General features: G+C 42.8%; 1 protein-coding gene across 4 annotated transcripts; it reads left to right on the forward strand.

Moving 5' to 3' along the window:
* Window positions 1-450: 450 nt before the first annotated feature.
* dhx35 (DEAH-box helicase 35) lies at window positions 451-15,909 on the forward strand. Of its 4 annotated transcripts, none has more exons than XR_006032774.1 (23): window positions 451-635; window positions 1,141-1,268; window positions 1,475-1,567; window positions 1,746-1,823; window positions 1,919-2,023; window positions 2,286-2,347; window positions 3,480-3,549; window positions 3,662-3,721; window positions 4,298-4,410; window positions 4,954-5,050; window positions 5,476-5,634; window positions 5,945-6,155; window positions 7,652-7,776; window positions 8,705-8,759; window positions 8,981-9,171; window positions 9,663-9,740; window positions 10,193-10,322; window positions 10,453-10,534; window positions 11,341-11,412; window positions 11,609-11,720; window positions 12,016-12,098; window positions 14,175-14,208; window positions 14,926-15,901. XR_006032774.1 is itself a non-coding variant. In XM_042097807.1 (22 exons), the coding sequence occupies exons 1-21, from the start codon at window positions 596-598 to the stop codon at window positions 12,052-12,054; spliced, it is 2,100 nt and encodes a 699-aa protein (XP_041953741.1). In that variant the 5' UTR covers window positions 451-595; the 3' UTR covers window positions 12,055-12,098; window positions 14,175-14,663. The 4 variants fall into 4 exon arrangements, 2 of the variants coding, with proteins under 2 accessions (XP_041953741.1, XP_041953740.1); XR_006032773.1 differs by having other exon boundaries at window positions 452-635; window positions 12,016-12,650; window positions 14,926-15,909; XM_042097807.1 differs by lacking the exon at window positions 14,926-15,901 and having other exon boundaries at window positions 14,175-14,663.
* Window positions 15,910-17,425: the final 1,516 nt, after the last annotated feature.

Consider the following 17,425-nt stretch of genomic DNA (forward strand, 5'->3'; position numbering starts at 1 on the left):
GAACCATTAAGTAATTAAGAACTTCACAGAATTGTTAAAATAAGCACCAAACAGCACAGATGGATTTTGTACTTCCTTTTAGATTAATACATTAGGAAATAAGGTGGGGGATGACTTGACTGTTAACTTCACCACACTGTTGAGCTAAATGTGTTGGAAGTAAGTGAATTTTAAAGAACTGAATGCATTATACTAGGTAAAATGGGCACAACAGTGTGGTGTGAATAAGGTTATGAATCTACCATTGTTGGGGAGTGAAGATGATGTAACACCCAACCATCATACAGGCAATAGGTATAGTCTCCCACTGAATCCAACATTTTCCCAACAGTGTCCTCACGAACTGTCTGACATATGGTACACTTATACATGATTAGCCATTTTTGACGTCTTGGATCTTTCATCCAACTCAGGAAGGGTTTTATTTAAAGGCAATACTTAAAATGATATACTGAGAATAAATAATGTTAACTTAAGTGAGCGTCATTAAGTGAAACGGGACCCGGAGTTTTAAAATGATTTATTCCTTGCCCAGCCTCCTTATTCCTTTAGTGGGATATAATAAAGTTTTGAAGAATGTGACGTCAATTTCAAGATGGCGGCGCCCCACTCCACGATGAAATTCTGGAAACCCGGTAAGATGAAAATATATCTAACAAAAATAGAGTTGTGCGTTGTTTCATGATGTCCCTGTATTCTGAATGTTATCATGTGACTTTACATCACTGGAATAAAGTCAATCAGTTTACAATGCGTGCTATCGTTAATTTAGCAAAAAAGACGCTTTCGTGTTTTGGTGGAACCTCTGCAGTGGTGTTTGCACCGATTTGCGTTCATGCGCAATTTCAGTAACATAAAGTTACTTTAGCAAGTGTAGCTGTGGTCCAACCTATTGTACACCGTGGTCCAATACCTTTATCCAGAGGTACCGCAGACGCTTTCTCGATGGTCTCAACTAGACAGAGAGAACAGTATGAATTAGTCACGAGTTAGCTGCGTCCTCTAAGTTTAGCTAGCCAAGCTAATCTGTCAACGATGACAATGATTAGGTGCACAGTGTTAGTTTAATAATATGAGACACATTCCCCGAGTGCCGATTGTACTGTACATTTGATGTTTTCTGTTAATGCCACGATACAGGAGCTGATGCTCCGGGTGTTTCGGAGGAGCGGGAGCTAACGACAGAGACCGCTGGCTCCCCAGTTATTTACAACCCTCACACTGCGCTGTCCATTGAGAAGCAGCGACAGAAACTTCCAGTTTTTAAGGTATTTACATGTCTTCGCTGTTTCGTGGCTACTATGAATATAAACTGAAATTCGTGCAAGTAACATGTAAAGTCAGTCATCTTCTCATGGAAATTTACCAATTAGGCTGAATGGCAAATTGGTAGTCAATATTGCGCACAGAGGCGCAGTAGTTATCCTCAGTGACATCATACCGTTATGGGCGGTTTTCCCCTCTCTCTCCTCAGCACAGAAACAATATTCTCTATCTTGTGGAGAACTACCAGACAGTGATAATTGTCGGAGAGACAGGATGTGGGAAAAGCACACAAATACCTCAGGTTAGTATTGAATGTTCTCGGTCACTCATGCTGTCAATAAGTCTTACATTGTGCAGTTACTCTCCCTGATGCTGTATTTAAAATGTCAAGGGGAGGCCTCAATTTTATTAAGATAGACCTTTCATCTAAGCTATACCATCACCCTCATTTCTCTCTTTCTCTCTCCTTTTTCCATTAGTACCTCTTAGAGGCAGGTTGGGCCGCAGAGGGAAAGGTCATAGGAGTGACTCAGCCTCGAAGAGTGGCAGCTACATCAGTAAGTGTTTCTCTGTCGCTTATGCTGTAGATGCAGTGTACCTTGATTTCCCAGCTCGCCTATTGAAACGAGTCTTGATGTATTTATTCCCCAAGGTGGCCAACCGTGTGGCAGAGGAACGCGGGGCACTGCTCGGACACGAGGTTGGCTACACCATCAGGTTTGATGACTGCTCTGACCCCCATGCCACCAGAATAAAGGTATTACTGCTCTTCTAAAATACTGGCCCGGCCTGTGATGACGCATGAAAATACGTCTTCTCATGCTGCTGAAAGCTATATTATTTCAGGGCACATTTACATGGTTTTAATTCTAAGCTTAATTCACCAACTAAATTGTCAGTATGATCTGATGGTGGTGATCACTGATCAATAGGTACTGTAGCACAATGTAATTTACTGCATTAAGTCGTGCAGAAATATATGGACAACCTGAATCTGTTGACCGCTGTCTCTCTAACAGTTTCTCACAGATGGGATGTTGGTGAGGGAGATGATGGCAGATCCTCTGTTGAAGAAATACAGGTGAGAATTTGTGGGCCTGTCTTTGCGGGCATTACTTTCCAACCTGGGCCCATATTCACAAACCATTTTATCTTACCACTAGGAATACTCTTAATCGCATTTAAAGATTTTAGCTAGAAGTTTTCTCTTAAAAGTTATTCACAAAGCCTCTCAGACCAACTCTTAGTTAGTATAAATGCCAACTCCTAAGATAAAATAAGAGCTCCGTTGCTATGGTTGACATCATTACTCATGCACGAGCTTGATTGACGTGACCACTTTGATTGGCTGATGATTATAACGTGGGAATGATGGCAGAAACCTCCCCTACGATGATGAGTGACAGGTGACTGGTCTTTGCTGGTGTGAATGCGTGAGCTACACAAGTACTGTGAAGAATAGAAGATTATGAATAAACAGCCTAAATGAATGAAGAGTAAGATAAAGAAAATAGACAAGTAGCATAATAAAATACTACACTATGGATTGAAGCAGTATCTTTGCAACATGTTTTAAATTAATCTGTATGAAGACACGTAGCCTATAGTCGCAAAGAGGAGAAACAATTTAATTTGATTTACAATGAAACGTTGAAACAACAAAATGTGTTTAGTTTACATGCAATGAATGGTTTTGGTTGTTGGTGGCGTTATTGCATCCCTTAGTTACAATGCACAATTAATCCCTCGCGATTGAGAGCTCTTGTAACCGCATGTTTATTTCAAAGAAATCGTCATCGCGACGTGAAATGCCACAAAAAGAGGTTCAAGATGGTTTGTGAATAGGTCTTATTGAGTTAGGAGTCCTAGACTTCTTCTGTCCCAGAATTAGGTGCTACTTTTAGGGCTAAAATGCTTCGTGAATTACTCTTAGTCAAAACAATTATGAGTCCTAAAGTTACAAATGACACGCCCATTATTTTTTTCACGCCCCCCCCCCCCCCCTGAAAAATCACTTGCCCCATCACATGTCCTTTACATAATCATCACAAATGCACTCTGGCAGTAAATGAATGCCACTAAATGCTTTTCGCCAAAGTTATTCTAGTCACTTGTGATGAAAATGCATTTGTGAGGACTTGACCTCGAAGTTTGTTTGTCTGCAATCTCCTGTTTGTCTCTGGGTACTGATAGCTTTTTTGGTCCTGTCTCAGTGTCCTCATGTTGGATGAGGCTCACGAAAGGACTCTGTACACAGACATCGCCATCGGACTCTTGAAAAAGGTGACTTTGCTGCCTGTGTGTCTTGGAAAAAGCCAGACTTGATTTCATTGCATTAAAAGGAAAAACATTGGAATCTGTCCATAAAGCCCTTTGTCCATCTGCCCTGTGACAGATCCAGAAGAAGAGGAGGGACTTGCGACTGATTGTCGCATCTGCTACCCTGGATGCCAAGGTGATGAATTCAGATGGGTTTCAAATGGAAATGGGTTTCATAAGCCATTTGTGAGTGAGTGTGTGTTTAGGGGGTGGTAACGAGTAAAGAGTTACTTAATGCAAGTGTAAATGCATGTAAGACAGTCAGATAAACACAGTTTAAGTAAGTATATATACTCTTTTGATCCTGTGAGGGAAATATGGTCTCTGCATTTATCCCAATTTGTGAATTAGTGAAACACACTCAGCACACAGTGAACACACAGTGAGGTGAAGCACACACTAATCCCGACACAGTGAGCTGCATGCTACAGCGCCGCTCGAGGAGCAGTGAGGGCTTAGGTGCCTTGCTCAAGGGCACTTCAGCCGGTCCTACTGGTCGGGCCTACCAATTCCGAAGCGCTAACCAGTAGGCCACGACTGCCCCCATAACACTGTAACTTGAAGCTGTTTGAATAAACAAATGTGTTAAAGCCAAAGATTCCAGATTGCTGTGCTCTATAATCATTGGTTAAAAATGGTTACACATCCTTTGAAGGGTAGACTGTCTGTATTCATTTCAATGTTGATTTATTTTGTGGGTGATCTTTTACAGAAATTTCAGGAGTTCTTCAATCTGAATGAGTCTGGAGACCCCAACAAAGATACCTGTGGCATTCTTACAGTCGAGGGTCGAACCTTCCCTGTGGATGTCTTTTATACTGTCAGGTATTCAGCCTTTATCCATTTTGTAAAGCTCAAAGTGGATGGATTTATTTTGTCCAGACACGCTTCAAGTGTGTAATGATTGCAGAGTGATATTGAGAGGTTGCTCAAAGGGCTTAGACAGTTCAGTTTTAAAGCATTGGTTTTACCAATCTTCTAATATTTGTCTTGTTGGCTCATGTTTTGATGGGTCTCACCTGTGTGTGTGTGTGTGTGTGTGTGTGTATGTGTGTTGATATAATCAATTATATATGATTCCAGATTTGTATTACCTGCAGTGCCTTGAGTTCATTTTTAGGTAGAGTAGTACCCTTAAGCTGATGGTGTTTTTGTCACAATTGCTGCAAATGTAAGAAAACTGTTGACAATTTGAGGTGCAGATGTGTAGCATTTTCCTAACTTTGTTTGTTTCTCTCTCTCTCTCTCTCTCTCTCTCTCTCTATCTATCTCTCTCTCTCTCTCTCTCTCCCTCCCTCCATTTCTTTCTTTCTGTCTGTCTGTCTCTTTCTCTCCGTCTGTCTGTCTCTCTGTCTGTTTTCCTCCCAGTCCTGTCCCTGATTATGTGAAGGCCACAGTGGAGACTGTGCTGAAGATTCATGAGACTGAGGAAGATGGAGATGTGCTGGCATTTCTCACCGGACAGGTTTGTGAGCGACGCCAGCGCTTTCATAATTCATACGATGATGATACACAGCAACATGCTACAGGGTTTGTGAGCGACGCCAGCGTTTTGATAATTCATAAGATGATTATACACAGCAACATGCTACAGGGAGGATCCAAGCAGAGGAACACTGCAACAAGACTGGTTTAAAAAACGTAGATCATTTTATGAGCTGCTCAACATTGTTGTATTGTTGCTCCTATGTAAAATCAAAATATTTCGAACAAAAACATACAGAGACATAAGAGATTAATGTTACTAGCCTTCCCAAGTGTCACTTTCAACCCCTACAATGTAGAATATCATATCTCGTTCCTGTAGCTTTCACAGGATTACTTCCCCCCGTCCTTTGCTGTTGACTGTACACACAAGGGCTTTCCTTACATGATCATCCTCCTTCCCAGGAGGAAGTGGAGAAGGTGGTGTCCATGCTACAGGAGCAGGCGCGGACACTCTCTCGCTATGGCATGAAGAAGCACCTGCGGGTGCTGCCTATGTATGCTGGGCTCCCATACGTGGAGCAGATGAAAGTCTTTGAAAGGATGCCCCCTTCAGTGCGGAAGGTGAACTGACTTCAACGCTCACTTCACAAGAAATCATGACAAGATTTCTTAAATTGTTGTATTTTGTGTCGTGTTATCTGCAAACCTTCAGTGTATATCTTACACAAAATGTGAGTTTATTGAAATGTATTTTAGAATGGAAAACAAATAATTGATGAAGGCACATTAGAGGTTGAGTGACAACTATTTTATGACATGACATTGTTCATTATAGTCAATCCCACAGGTGAGTTGAACTGCTGAACTTGCCAATGAGAATCACAGAATTGAGGTTCACAGAATATATATATTTTTTTCTCCTTCTGTTTAGGTGGTGGTGGCAACTAACATCGCTGAGACCTCCATCACCATCAATGGGATTGTGTTTGTCATTGATTGTGCATTTGTCAAGCTGAGAGCTTACAATCCTCAGACAGCTATCGAGTCGCTCGTGGTGACCCCCATCTCTAAAGCCTCGGCTGCCCAAAGGGCTGGTCGGGGTGGACGAAACCGCCCAGGGAAATGCTTCCGGCTTTACACCGGTAAGATTTGGTCCTCACATTAAAGGAACACGCCACCCAATGTCAGTAGTAATATATGTTCTTACCTTAACTTTCACGAGTTGAGTCATACCTCTCCCGTGTCGGTACGTGCACTCAAACGCTCTGGTGCGCGGCGCGAATGTGTTAGCATGTTGCTATGCTAGCGGGCTCAGACGTAGCCATAGAGGGAGGAAGATGGCAGTAATCAAAAACATCCACGTTTTCCCTACTTAAATACAGTTGCACGAGTAGTTGATAAAAATGTGTAAGGTCACACAACATGAAACGTGGCGATTTTCCAAGCGAATAAACAGAAGAACTACAATGTGTGGCGCAATAGCGTTTGGGAGTACTTCGACCTAGCGTAACACCTAATTGTAGATCCTATCCACCGTTTGCAGCGAAGCGGAATTCTATGAAACATGAAATCACTTATAACTACCCTTCACAATGCATGTTACAACCATAATTGTTCACAATCTACTTTACCACTACCTGCTACTTTGCTAAGTCAGCTCAAACTAACGCCAGCAGGGCAGGTTGTCTCTATTTACGGAAATGACTGTGTGTGTGCGCCTCGGAGGGGGAGGGGGAGGCTGAGGGGTTGGCTGAGGGGTCGATCCAGCTCTGTGGTGGATAGGATCTACAATTAGCTGTTAACTAATATTACTACGCTAGGTCGAAGTACTCCCAAGTGCTATTGCGCCACACTTTGTAGTTCTCCTGTTTATTCGCTTGGAAAATCGCCACGTTTCATGTTGTGTGACCTTACACATTTTTGAAACTGTATTTAAGTAGGGAAAACGTGGATGTTTTTGATTACTGCTATCTTCCTCCCTCTATGGCTACGTCTGAGCCCGCTAGCATAGCAACATGCTAACACATTTGCGCCGCGCACCAGAGCGTTTGAGTGCACGTACCGACACGGGAGAGGTATGACTCAACTCGTGAAAGTTAAGGTAAGAACATATATTACTACTGACATTGGGTGGCGTGTTCCTTTAAAGGAACCGTATGTAAGAAATGTATTTCAATTAATCATAAAATGGCCCTGATATGTCACTAGACATTAAGAAATCATGTTCATTTCAAATACTTATATCACTGACAATAGTAGACCGGCCAGGATATTGTCATTTAAAAAGTGAAGTTGCAGCCCTCAACTGATGTTGATGTTGTTGTGTTTTGTCATGTCATGTTGTGTTTTGGCCTGATGCGCCGCTCTCCACCTATCTACTAATAACAAAGTCAGTAGTCTTTCGGCATGTGGGTTGGCAACCTCGAGTCAGGGGGGAGGGGGAGGGGATACACCGCTCTACAGTAATTTGAAAGTGATTGCAGTACCAGTTTTGGCCACAATCTTACATATGGTTCCTTTAAGCCTAGAATGCGTAGACCTCTCACATAATGAAGGAAATTACTGGTTAGCAAATTTTAGCTGGGACATCACCTGTGATGCTTGTGTGTGTGTGTGTGTGTGTGTGTGTGTGTTCCAGAGGAGGACTACGAGAAGCTGCCCCCATCCACAGTGCCCGAGATGCAGCGCACAAACCTGGCGCCGGTCATCCTGCAGCTGAAGGCTCTGGGCATAGACAACGTGCTGCGCTTCAGCTTCCTATCGGTACGTAGTCCAGCCCAGGCCAGCTTTCATCTCAATGCTAATGGACACCTACTGTTGGCCTTTCCCGCTAATGTCAGCACAGCTTAGCCACTGTAGGAGAAGGGATGCTTAACTCTGTTGAAGCATCATGACTGGTTGATGTAGTTGGGCCTTGTGAAAAGTTCATAGACAGATTATTTTGAATTTCTGCTCGTCAGTATTAGTGATGATGATTAGAGAGACAATTCACTACTACTAGTCCTATTAAAGTTATTTACAGCAACTTAAATTAAATTCAGGTATGTGCTTACATTTACATTTATTTATTTAGCAGACACTTTTATCCAAAGCGACTCACAAAATAAAGATTAGCATACAAGCTTCAATGCAAAGGAGACCTTAGGTAACAATAAATACTACTACCAGAGGATGAGACCTTAGGTAACAATAAATACTACTACCAGAGGATGAGACCTTAGGTAACAATAAATACTACTACCAGAGGATGAGACCTTAGGTAACAATAAATACTACTACCAGAGGATGAGACCTTAGGTAACAATAAATACTACTACCAGAGGATGAGACCTTAGGTAACAATAAATACTACTACCAGAGGATGAGACCTTAGGTAACAATAAATACTACTACCAGAGGATGAGACCTTAGGTAACAATAAATACTACTACCAGAGGATGAGACCTTAGGTAGCAATAAATACTACTACCAGAGGATGAGACCTTAGGTAGCAATAAATACTACTACCAGAGGATGAGAGTGAAGAAGTTTAAAGACTAGTTAAAGTGGAGTAAAAGGAGAAGGAGGTAGAAGGAAGTAGAGGTAGGGAGGAAAGTGTGTGTGTGTGTGTGTGTGTGTGTGTGTGTGCGTGCGTGTGGTTGTACTGGTGTGTGGGTAGAAGTCCCATCTGTGTCTCTTCTCTTGTCCCCAGCCCCCTCCTGCCCAGTCCATGGTCCAGGCCCTAGAGCTCCTCTATGCACTCGGGGGTGAGGAGATGATGATTCTCTATTTACTCTAACTATGGCCACAGAAATGGTCACGCCAAATATGTGATGGACAAAAATTTATTGAAATTAATAAAATTTTATACATGTTGATGGTAATCTAAAAATATTAGATAATACTTACTTATCCTATTCTAGTATGTTTCTCTTTGATTAAATATCCTTGATAAAGTGATTGGCAATGAATGTTGTCGTCTCTGCAGGTTTGGACCAGTATGGCCGTCTGACGGACCCTATGGGTGTACGCATGGCCGAGTTCCCCTTGAGCCCCATGTTTGCCAAGATGCTGCTTGAGTCGGGCAACTTCGGCTGCTCCAAGGAGATTGTTACCATAGCAGCCATGATGCAGATCCAAAACATCTTTGTGGTGCATCCCAATCAGAAGAAAGCAGCAGTAAGTCCATTTGCTTTGTGTGTGTGTGTGTGTGTGTGTGTGTGTGTAGTAGTAGTAGTGTTGGTAGCTCTCTTACTTTTGTTTCACACTGTCCTTTTTTCCTGCTTCTTCTGCTTCTTGTTTGTCTGTGTATTTTCACTGCTCATGTTCCTTCTCTGTCTATCTTTGCTTCTCTCAGGGTCCTACCCTGATCATAAGTGTGTGCGCGTGTGTGTGTGTGTGTGTGTGTTTGTTTGTGAGTGTTTTATTTACCTGGCAGACGGGTCAGCAGAGCTCCGTGACAGGGACCTAATCTGTTAATGTTTGGGGATGATCTCCGTTCTCTTGTAAAGTTCCAGCTGCAGCGACTGTTAAGCGTGACCTCTGTCGTGCCAGCTCTGTTGTCTTGTGCCAAAACCGCTCTCTCCTGTGACCTTCCCACAAGCCTGGTGTGTGTGTGTGTGTGTGTGTGTGTGTGTGTTTTTGTGTCTCACTCTACCTGCTTGCCTCAGGCCAGGGAACACAGGAAGTTTGCTGTAGCTGAAGGTGACCATCTCACTATGCTCAACGTTTATGAAGCCTTCATCAAGGTATGTGACTACCAGCTGAGCAAAATAACAAGTGGGAAATAGACTGGACCAGGATACAGACATGTTTTAACTGATTACATCCTCATAAATAAATAAATAAATAAAGAAGTTGTTTCTCTGAATTGATTGTAGGGCCATTTTGAATGTCCCAAAGCAGATTCTGTTGTTTGATAAGGAGACCAGTAAAGTCATACCATATGAGTAGTTCCTGAAGAAGGATTGGATTTCTTTGCCTGGTTAGAATATTAAAACGCATGTCAGGGGTGGGTCTTTGGTGAAGGCTGTTGGCATAGCCTTGTCAATGCTGATTTTCCCCATTTCTGTGGCACATTTTCAACTACCAAGGTTATTTTCCAGACTGAACTCTAGTCACATAATGTCAGAAGCACCTTTGACTTGGCTTGACTAGTCAACCTGTCCTGTCTTTGTATGTTGGCCATTGGTGTCCTCAGCACCAGAAGAGTTCCCAGTGGTGCCAGGATCGCTTCCTTAACTACAAGGGCCTGATGCGGGCTGTGACCGTCCGGGAGCAGCTCAGGCGACTCATGAACAAGTTCAAGGTGCCACGAACCTCCAGTGAAGGTCTGTGATCCTCCTCCATCTTCTCTCTCTCTCTCTCTCTCTCTCTCTCTCTCTCGTCAACCATGTCCCTGTTATGTATTTCTCTGTGTTTACTAAGAATCTCAGATTTGGTTTTGATTCCTCTATTCAGGTGACCCGGATGTGATCCTCAGGTGCATTGTTTCAGGATTCTTTGCCAACGCTGCCCGCTTGCACCATTCTGGATCCTACAGGTGGGGCTTCTGGGATTGGCAGATTCGGCTTGTACTGCCAGTGGCACAGTATTGTTGGTTAAGGAAGGGTTTAGCGTCCCTAGTCCACTAGGTGTAGCTGTGACACTGCATTTGAGTTGACTGTTTTAGACGTGTGTAGACGCGTGATTTGGCATTAACCCATTTACTCCTGAAATGCCTGCTAAAAACGCCTATAGAATCCTATGGCATTCTAGACTAAATTACCTTATTTCTAAGGGTTTTCTGAAAAAATATTAAGAATTGTCAACGTCTACCAAATCCTTAATATCTAAGCCTCTGTACACCTAGAAACATGAAATAAAAAGCATGCTGCGCTACGCAGAAACCAGCGGGAGAGTCAATGTTGCGCTATGCAGCAACAGGCGGGAGATAGAATGTTGCGTTGTGCAGCATCCAACACAAATGGGTTAAGCCGTAAAAAGAAATCAGGCCTCCAAATGGGCTTGGAAGTAGCCCAGGCTAATCTGCTTGTAGCCTATGCAGCACAATGCATTTTGTGCGGGTTTTGTGTTTCATTCAATCGTCCAATGTATGGCCCGACACTTACTTTATCACAATCAGTATGGCCCTCTGGGGAGGATAATTGCCCACCCCTGGTCTAAGGTCTCCGTGACGACGTGTTGAGATTGAAGGCATCTGCGTCTCTTCCCTTTTTTGTCTCTAATGCTACTCAACATTTTCTCCTGCTTTGTCCTGTCTCTCTCTGATTCATTTATTCTCTCTCATTTACACGTTCCCTCCTTTGTGCTCATGTCCCATCCACTCTCGTTCTTGCCCTCCTCCAGGACCCTGCGGGATGACCGGGAGCTGCACATCCACCCCAACTCTGTCCTCTTTGGGGAGAAGCCCCCCAAATGGTCAGTACCCTCCCTGTGCATGTGGGTGTGTGGACATAGAAGAGGCATAGAACTTTCATGTGTTTCATTTACCTAATCTAAGTAGTTACTCAGTGTGTGTGTGTGTGTAGAACCCAGTAGTTAGTCCTGTATACTCTTGTACTCCTGTCAAAGCTGAGTCCAGGCTTATTGTGTGTGTGTGTGTGTGTGTGTGCAGGGTTGTGTTTAATGAGGTGGTGCAGACCTCCAAGTACTACATGCGGGACGTGACTGCCGTGGAGTCTGCTTGGCTGGTGGAGCTGGCCCCTCATTTCTACAAGCAGGCCAAGGTAGGGAGGAGACACCCGCCAAGGGGAGGAGGGAGGCAGACACTCAGAAGTATGGATAATTTACAGTGAAGACACAAACATTGGGCAAAGTTTGACATGTAATGTGTTTTTTGATTTGAGCAAGAAAAACATGTTCTGGAATGTACTACCAAATTGTTGTGAACTCCTATAAAACAATCATTATACAACTAACATTCTTCTTTCTCTCTCTCTCTCTCTCTCTCTCTCTCTCTCTCTCTCTCTCTCTCTCTCTCTCATTTTTCCTCCTCATCTGTCCTTTCCCTCCCCCCCTCAGCACGGTTCACTGGGAAGCAAGAGAGCTAAGGTCTTCTGAGCAGACTGGCCATCCCTGCTGCCCCCACACACACACCACATCAGGTGCTAGCCCACTCCTGAGAGTTTATGGGTCTTGGGCAGACGAAGTTACACACACACACACACACACACACATACATACACATACACACAAAAGAAGAAAGCTGTGTGTGGGCGTAGCAGGCAAAAAACCTCTGAAGTTCCTCCGAAAGAGACACTGTGTTCCCCCAACCTCATGTATATAGAGATGTGTGATATATATATGATCTATTTATTGCATCATTCCCACTCTTCTGAACCCCTCTGTCCCCACTCATATGAGTATATGGGTATACACCGTAAGTAGAGCAGGCTTAAGTCCAGGGATTTGAGGTTATAAGCCATATGCCCCTGGCCATGAGCATCTTTTAAACTTTATTTTTTTAATAACAGCTTTTTTATTCCGTTCTGGCATGGCTTGATAGTTGAGGACCGATGGTAAGGGAATTAACACAAGAACTGTGAATTATTTTTTAATTTTTATTTCCATCCTCTAGCATGAGGCAGTGTGAGTGAGTGGTCAGTGATAGAGAGAGAGAGATGGAGAGAGTGCTGGAGAAAGAATGAGAATGGCAGGTACGTGACTCAACAGTGAATGTACCATGCATATATATATATATATATATCCCAGTAAATGGGGGGGGGGGGGTCATTGTAGTAATGACCAAAATTCTCCCCAATCTACCACTGTGTTTTACCATATTCAGTGGCCTTTTTGTAACCATTGTGTGCCAAATTATTTAATTGTATTTGACATTTCATGGTACATGTTACCATGGCACATGAAATGGACAAATAAATTGTAGTTACAATTGCACAAGAAGCAATCAAAAGGAAAGTGCCAGTTTTTTAAAGCGTGCTTGAAAATGAGCATTTAGATCTGTGGAATGCCTCAAAACTGTTAATTTGAACATCTTTCTGATATGTTTTTCTTTCATGCATTTAGTCTGTTCCCAATGTCGTGACTTTTTTTACTAAAGTTTTATTTTTGTTCAAGACACCAACCCATGTGTTAATATCTCACTTACAGTCAGTACTTTTCCTCTTTTCTACTCTTTTCAAAGTTTTTTTTTTTTTTTTTTTTTTCATTTTTAACAGTTCCCTTCATCATGACGGACACTCCCTTTTTCCTTTGTTCTTTTGGCCCTGGTGAAACTCGATTCTCGGAAACCATATGATTTTTAGGGAGGAGTGAGCCAAATCAAATGGTATTTGTATTTTTTTTTTAGCTCCAATAAAACCTGCTTTCATTTCAGTAAGGTTAGCATTATAACTTTATTGGTAAATGTCTGCATGGTGAAATATATCAGATTAGATGTAGCGGTCACACCACTTGATAGCCTTAGATGTAGTTCTTACAGAACACCGCAGATTCTGGTAGGCTGAGGTCAAATACAATCAAATACGTCAAAATATTCATTGTTGCCACATACTCTTGCATGTGCGATGAAACTACAACACTTTGAAACTCACTAGTAGTTTTACTCTCATAGTTACCACTCGTTGCCAACAAGAAGAGGTGTGTAGAGTCATCATTTGTAGAATGTCTGAGCGCAGGCAAAATGTTATTCTACAGAAGTACAGAATTATAGTCAGTGAATTCTATTAAGATCCACTCATTGCCCAAGTGTGTTAGACATATCTTCAAATAAAGCCAAATGGTCATGCATTCAACAAAGGGGTGGCGTTTTCATTTTTCAGTGTTTTTTTTAGAGTTTTTACCTGCAGCAGGGTTACTATTGAGATGAAGTGAACAGTCTGGTATTCTAATCTGGTGTACTGTTGATCAAACTCAGCAAATTGCTCCTCACAATCCTCTAGCTGTCCTGTGAGTGTGAGTGTACAAGCACTGGACTTGTTTGAGTGCAGTGTTGGCACTGTAAATGGGTGATTATCTAAGAGGCTCGGGCGCACGCTTTTCTAGCCAATCCACCTTGTTAAGCATGGAAAAGGGGTTAATTTCATTGACTTGAGCTGAAATATTAAATATAAACCCAACTGTACCTCTAATATTTCTATTTTCATTGTGTTGTATGTGTTGCCTCTTTTGTAGACACTAGTGTTTTGCCAAGTATTTATTTTACTTTTCCTCTCTTACAGAAACTGAACCCTTAGCAATGGGGATTTGTATGGAGTGAGTATAGCCTAAATAAAATGCTTAAAGTAAACTCTACTTAGTCCATTTTAGCTCTACTTAGTCCATTTTGGGGGAGCAGGGTGGCTTGGGAATTGAGGTGGCCACATTTCCCAGTGTAGTTTTCTATTTTGGCCAGAAGATGTCAGTGTTGACATTGCTATGGAGGGACAAATGTTTCACATTTATTTTATCGTTTCACACACCAGGTGGAATTGGCATTGTCTTTGTTAATAGGCATTGGGAAACACTTGAGATTTTCAGTTCACAGGCTTGCCAAGTAGAGGAATTTTCACTTGGGAGTTGAGTAGAGGGTGTTCTAGTTATTTTGGGATTATATTCACTGTTGATTTAGTCATGGTTACAGTAATTTGCTTGTAAATGCAATGGACAGTAATGAACTGTGGACACCTCCTAAACATTTAGGATACATTAAATACAAATATATTTCTACATCCTGCTGTGCATTCAATTTGTCATTTGATGCTCCTGGTTCAATCTACAATGTGTTTCAATTAGGAAGAGTCAGTGAAAGTAAATGGGATTGTATGTTTGCGTATGTGTGTGTGTGTGTGTGTGTGTGTGTGATTTTGTGGTTTTGTGTGTGTGTGTGTGTGTGTGTGTGTGTGTGTGTGTGTGTGTGTGTTAAGGTAAATACCCATTTTCCTCGAGTGGCAGTATAAAAAAGTGTGTCTGAAGAAAGTGTGTCTCGCTTAGGACTCCAATCGCTCTGCGGAGGAGGGAAACAGCTTGTCCTCAGGACTCCCACGGGACAGCAGATGATGGCCACAACGATAGGGGAGCACAGCCCAGTTTCAATCAGCCCTGACCAGGCCACAGCACAAGGCAAGAGGGGGTGGCAGCGGTGGTGGGGGCACTCTGTAGGTCATCTTAAGTGTTGGTCAGTGTCCCTGTACGGCACATTCAATTTCCGTCCCTACTGAATTACATGGTGGGCCAGTCTGGACAGTGGGCTCCTGCTAGTGTTATGACAAATCCCATTCAGCCGCTAATAATGGAACATATCACAGACCCAGCCCTTCTTAGACCCTGGTCTGGCCTTGACTGGGCCTCGAGCTGCCAAGACAGCCACCGCCTACATACCTTTAGTCACCAGTTAATTTCTCATTTTGAAAACAATATAATTCAATGGCAAGGTTTTCCATTAACTTTAGAAGTGGTGTGCTATTGCATGTACACGTTTGTGTATAAAATAATTGCTTAAAAGGTAGAAAATGCATTAAAAAAAAAAAATAGGTTTAGACCATCTGAACAATGCTATCTATATCAATTGCTGGGGAAGGATAATAGCTAAATGATTAATGCAGCGCTCATATATTAAACTGGGCTGTTTTGTTTCCTTGGAAATGTTTACATTAAGGGCTTCCTGATCCTGTTTTTGGTTCCACATCAACAGCCACATTTGTTGTGCAACCATCAACATGCAATGAAGGCTGACAGCCATAGCAATTAGTGATTAATAGATGCCTGTGTTTTTGATGACACTGCAATATGTTCCGACTCCGTGTGTCAATGCCAGTATTTTGGGAGCCTGGTTTAAAAAATGTTTTACACGTTTGCCTTGCCATGGGAGAATATTTAACACTTTTTACATGTCTTTTGTGAGAGAGGGGGGAAGTCATGCATGCAGTGTAATTAGTCCTGCTCAAAGTTTACAAATGTTTTGAATGAAAACAATCCAGTTAATTTTTCTCCTTAAAGCCAGTCAAGGGTGAAATTGTGCCTGTGTCACAACAGTCTTTAAACACTATTGATATTTTGGTATTGCATTAAACATACAGTTATATGTCAATTAACACCAGCAGTGTTTCTGTGCATCTGTTTAATACCAGCTCCATTTTAGAAAGATATTTCCTCAGGGTGAGGAATATATTATGTTTGCTATGATCTATTCACAGATGACCAGAAAAATAGACAAAGGGTTAATAATTAGGATGTGCTTAAAAGAACATCCTCTGTTGTGACTAACTAAGTTAATGCTAGTTTTTGGTCTTCCTGGAAAAGAGTTAACCTTGTGTACTTGTAACCTTGTGACTGGCAAACAGAGTGTTTCATAATGGTCTCCTTTCACAAGACAAGAGTTAATGCCATTAAACAGAAATTCATTAAGCAAAGAAAACATTTATTTTGCAAATACAGTGGATATCCAGGATATGTTATACTTGTGTACATACATGCAGTTGTGTGTTTTCTTCAAAGGATTGCCAAGCAGTTGCAGAGGTGCCGTGCAAAAAGGGGGGGAGTGTGTTGCCAAGGAAGACTGTGAAGTGGGAGGAATTTTTACATCTGTGCTTGCGCCCGGTACTGTTTCAGGCAGGGATGCAATCAGCGGCTGATGTTCCCCGAGTCTCCCCCCCCTCCTCCCCCACCCTACGCCAACACCTCCCTCACACACACACACCCCACCCCCCTGTGACAAATTGAAAGTGTCTCAGTCTAGTTTATTGCCCTGATCAGGTCAAACGAAAAATATTGGAGGTCCGCGCGAGGAGACAGTCCCGTCTACCGCAGATAAATGGACTGATCATTTCTTATTGAGAAACAATTCCTAAAAGGTAGTTTACAGCGTGACTGAGGGGAAGCTCTGATCTGCTGTGCGCTGGGAGAGAGAGAGAGAGAGAGAGGGAGAGAGAGAGGAAAAGAGAGAGGGAGAGAGAGCGAGGGAGAGGGGGCTCTCTGCAGCCCACTGCTCCCCACCCTGACCCTGCCGCCCGGTGCCGGGATTAAATGGATAGAGAGAACGCCCGTTTCTGATGGCACTACTCCTCCACCCAGACACACCATTTGTTATGAAGTAGGGGTCCTGATGAAGTGTAGGGAGAGCTTTTCTCTATTTATTTATTTATTTATTTATTTATTTATTTTCTTCACACACACCTCCCTGCACCCCCCCCCCACCTCCTCTTCTCTCTGCTTTCCTTTACCCGGCTTCTCATCCCTCTCTCTCTCTTTCTTTCTCTCTCTCTCTCTCTCTCTCTCTCGCTTGCTCTCTTTCTCTCTTTGGCGGGTGAGTACAAGGCCGGCCTTCAGACCGAACACTCGAAATGGATGGAAGGAGGCGATTGAATTTTACACTCCCCTGGTCATGATTAATGTCCTCGGGGTCTCTGGCTGATGGTTTGAGAGGGGGGGGGGGGGGGGGGTGGATGGAGACGGTGGTGGGCTTGTGTGTGCTTAGGCCTTTTGTCACCACAAG

This window comes from Alosa sapidissima, chromosome 7, assembly GCF_018492685.1.
Source record: "Alosa sapidissima isolate fAloSap1 chromosome 7, fAloSap1.pri, whole genome shotgun sequence".
In the NCBI taxonomy this organism is placed as follows: Eukaryota; Metazoa; Chordata; class Actinopteri; order Clupeiformes; family Clupeidae; genus Alosa; species Alosa sapidissima.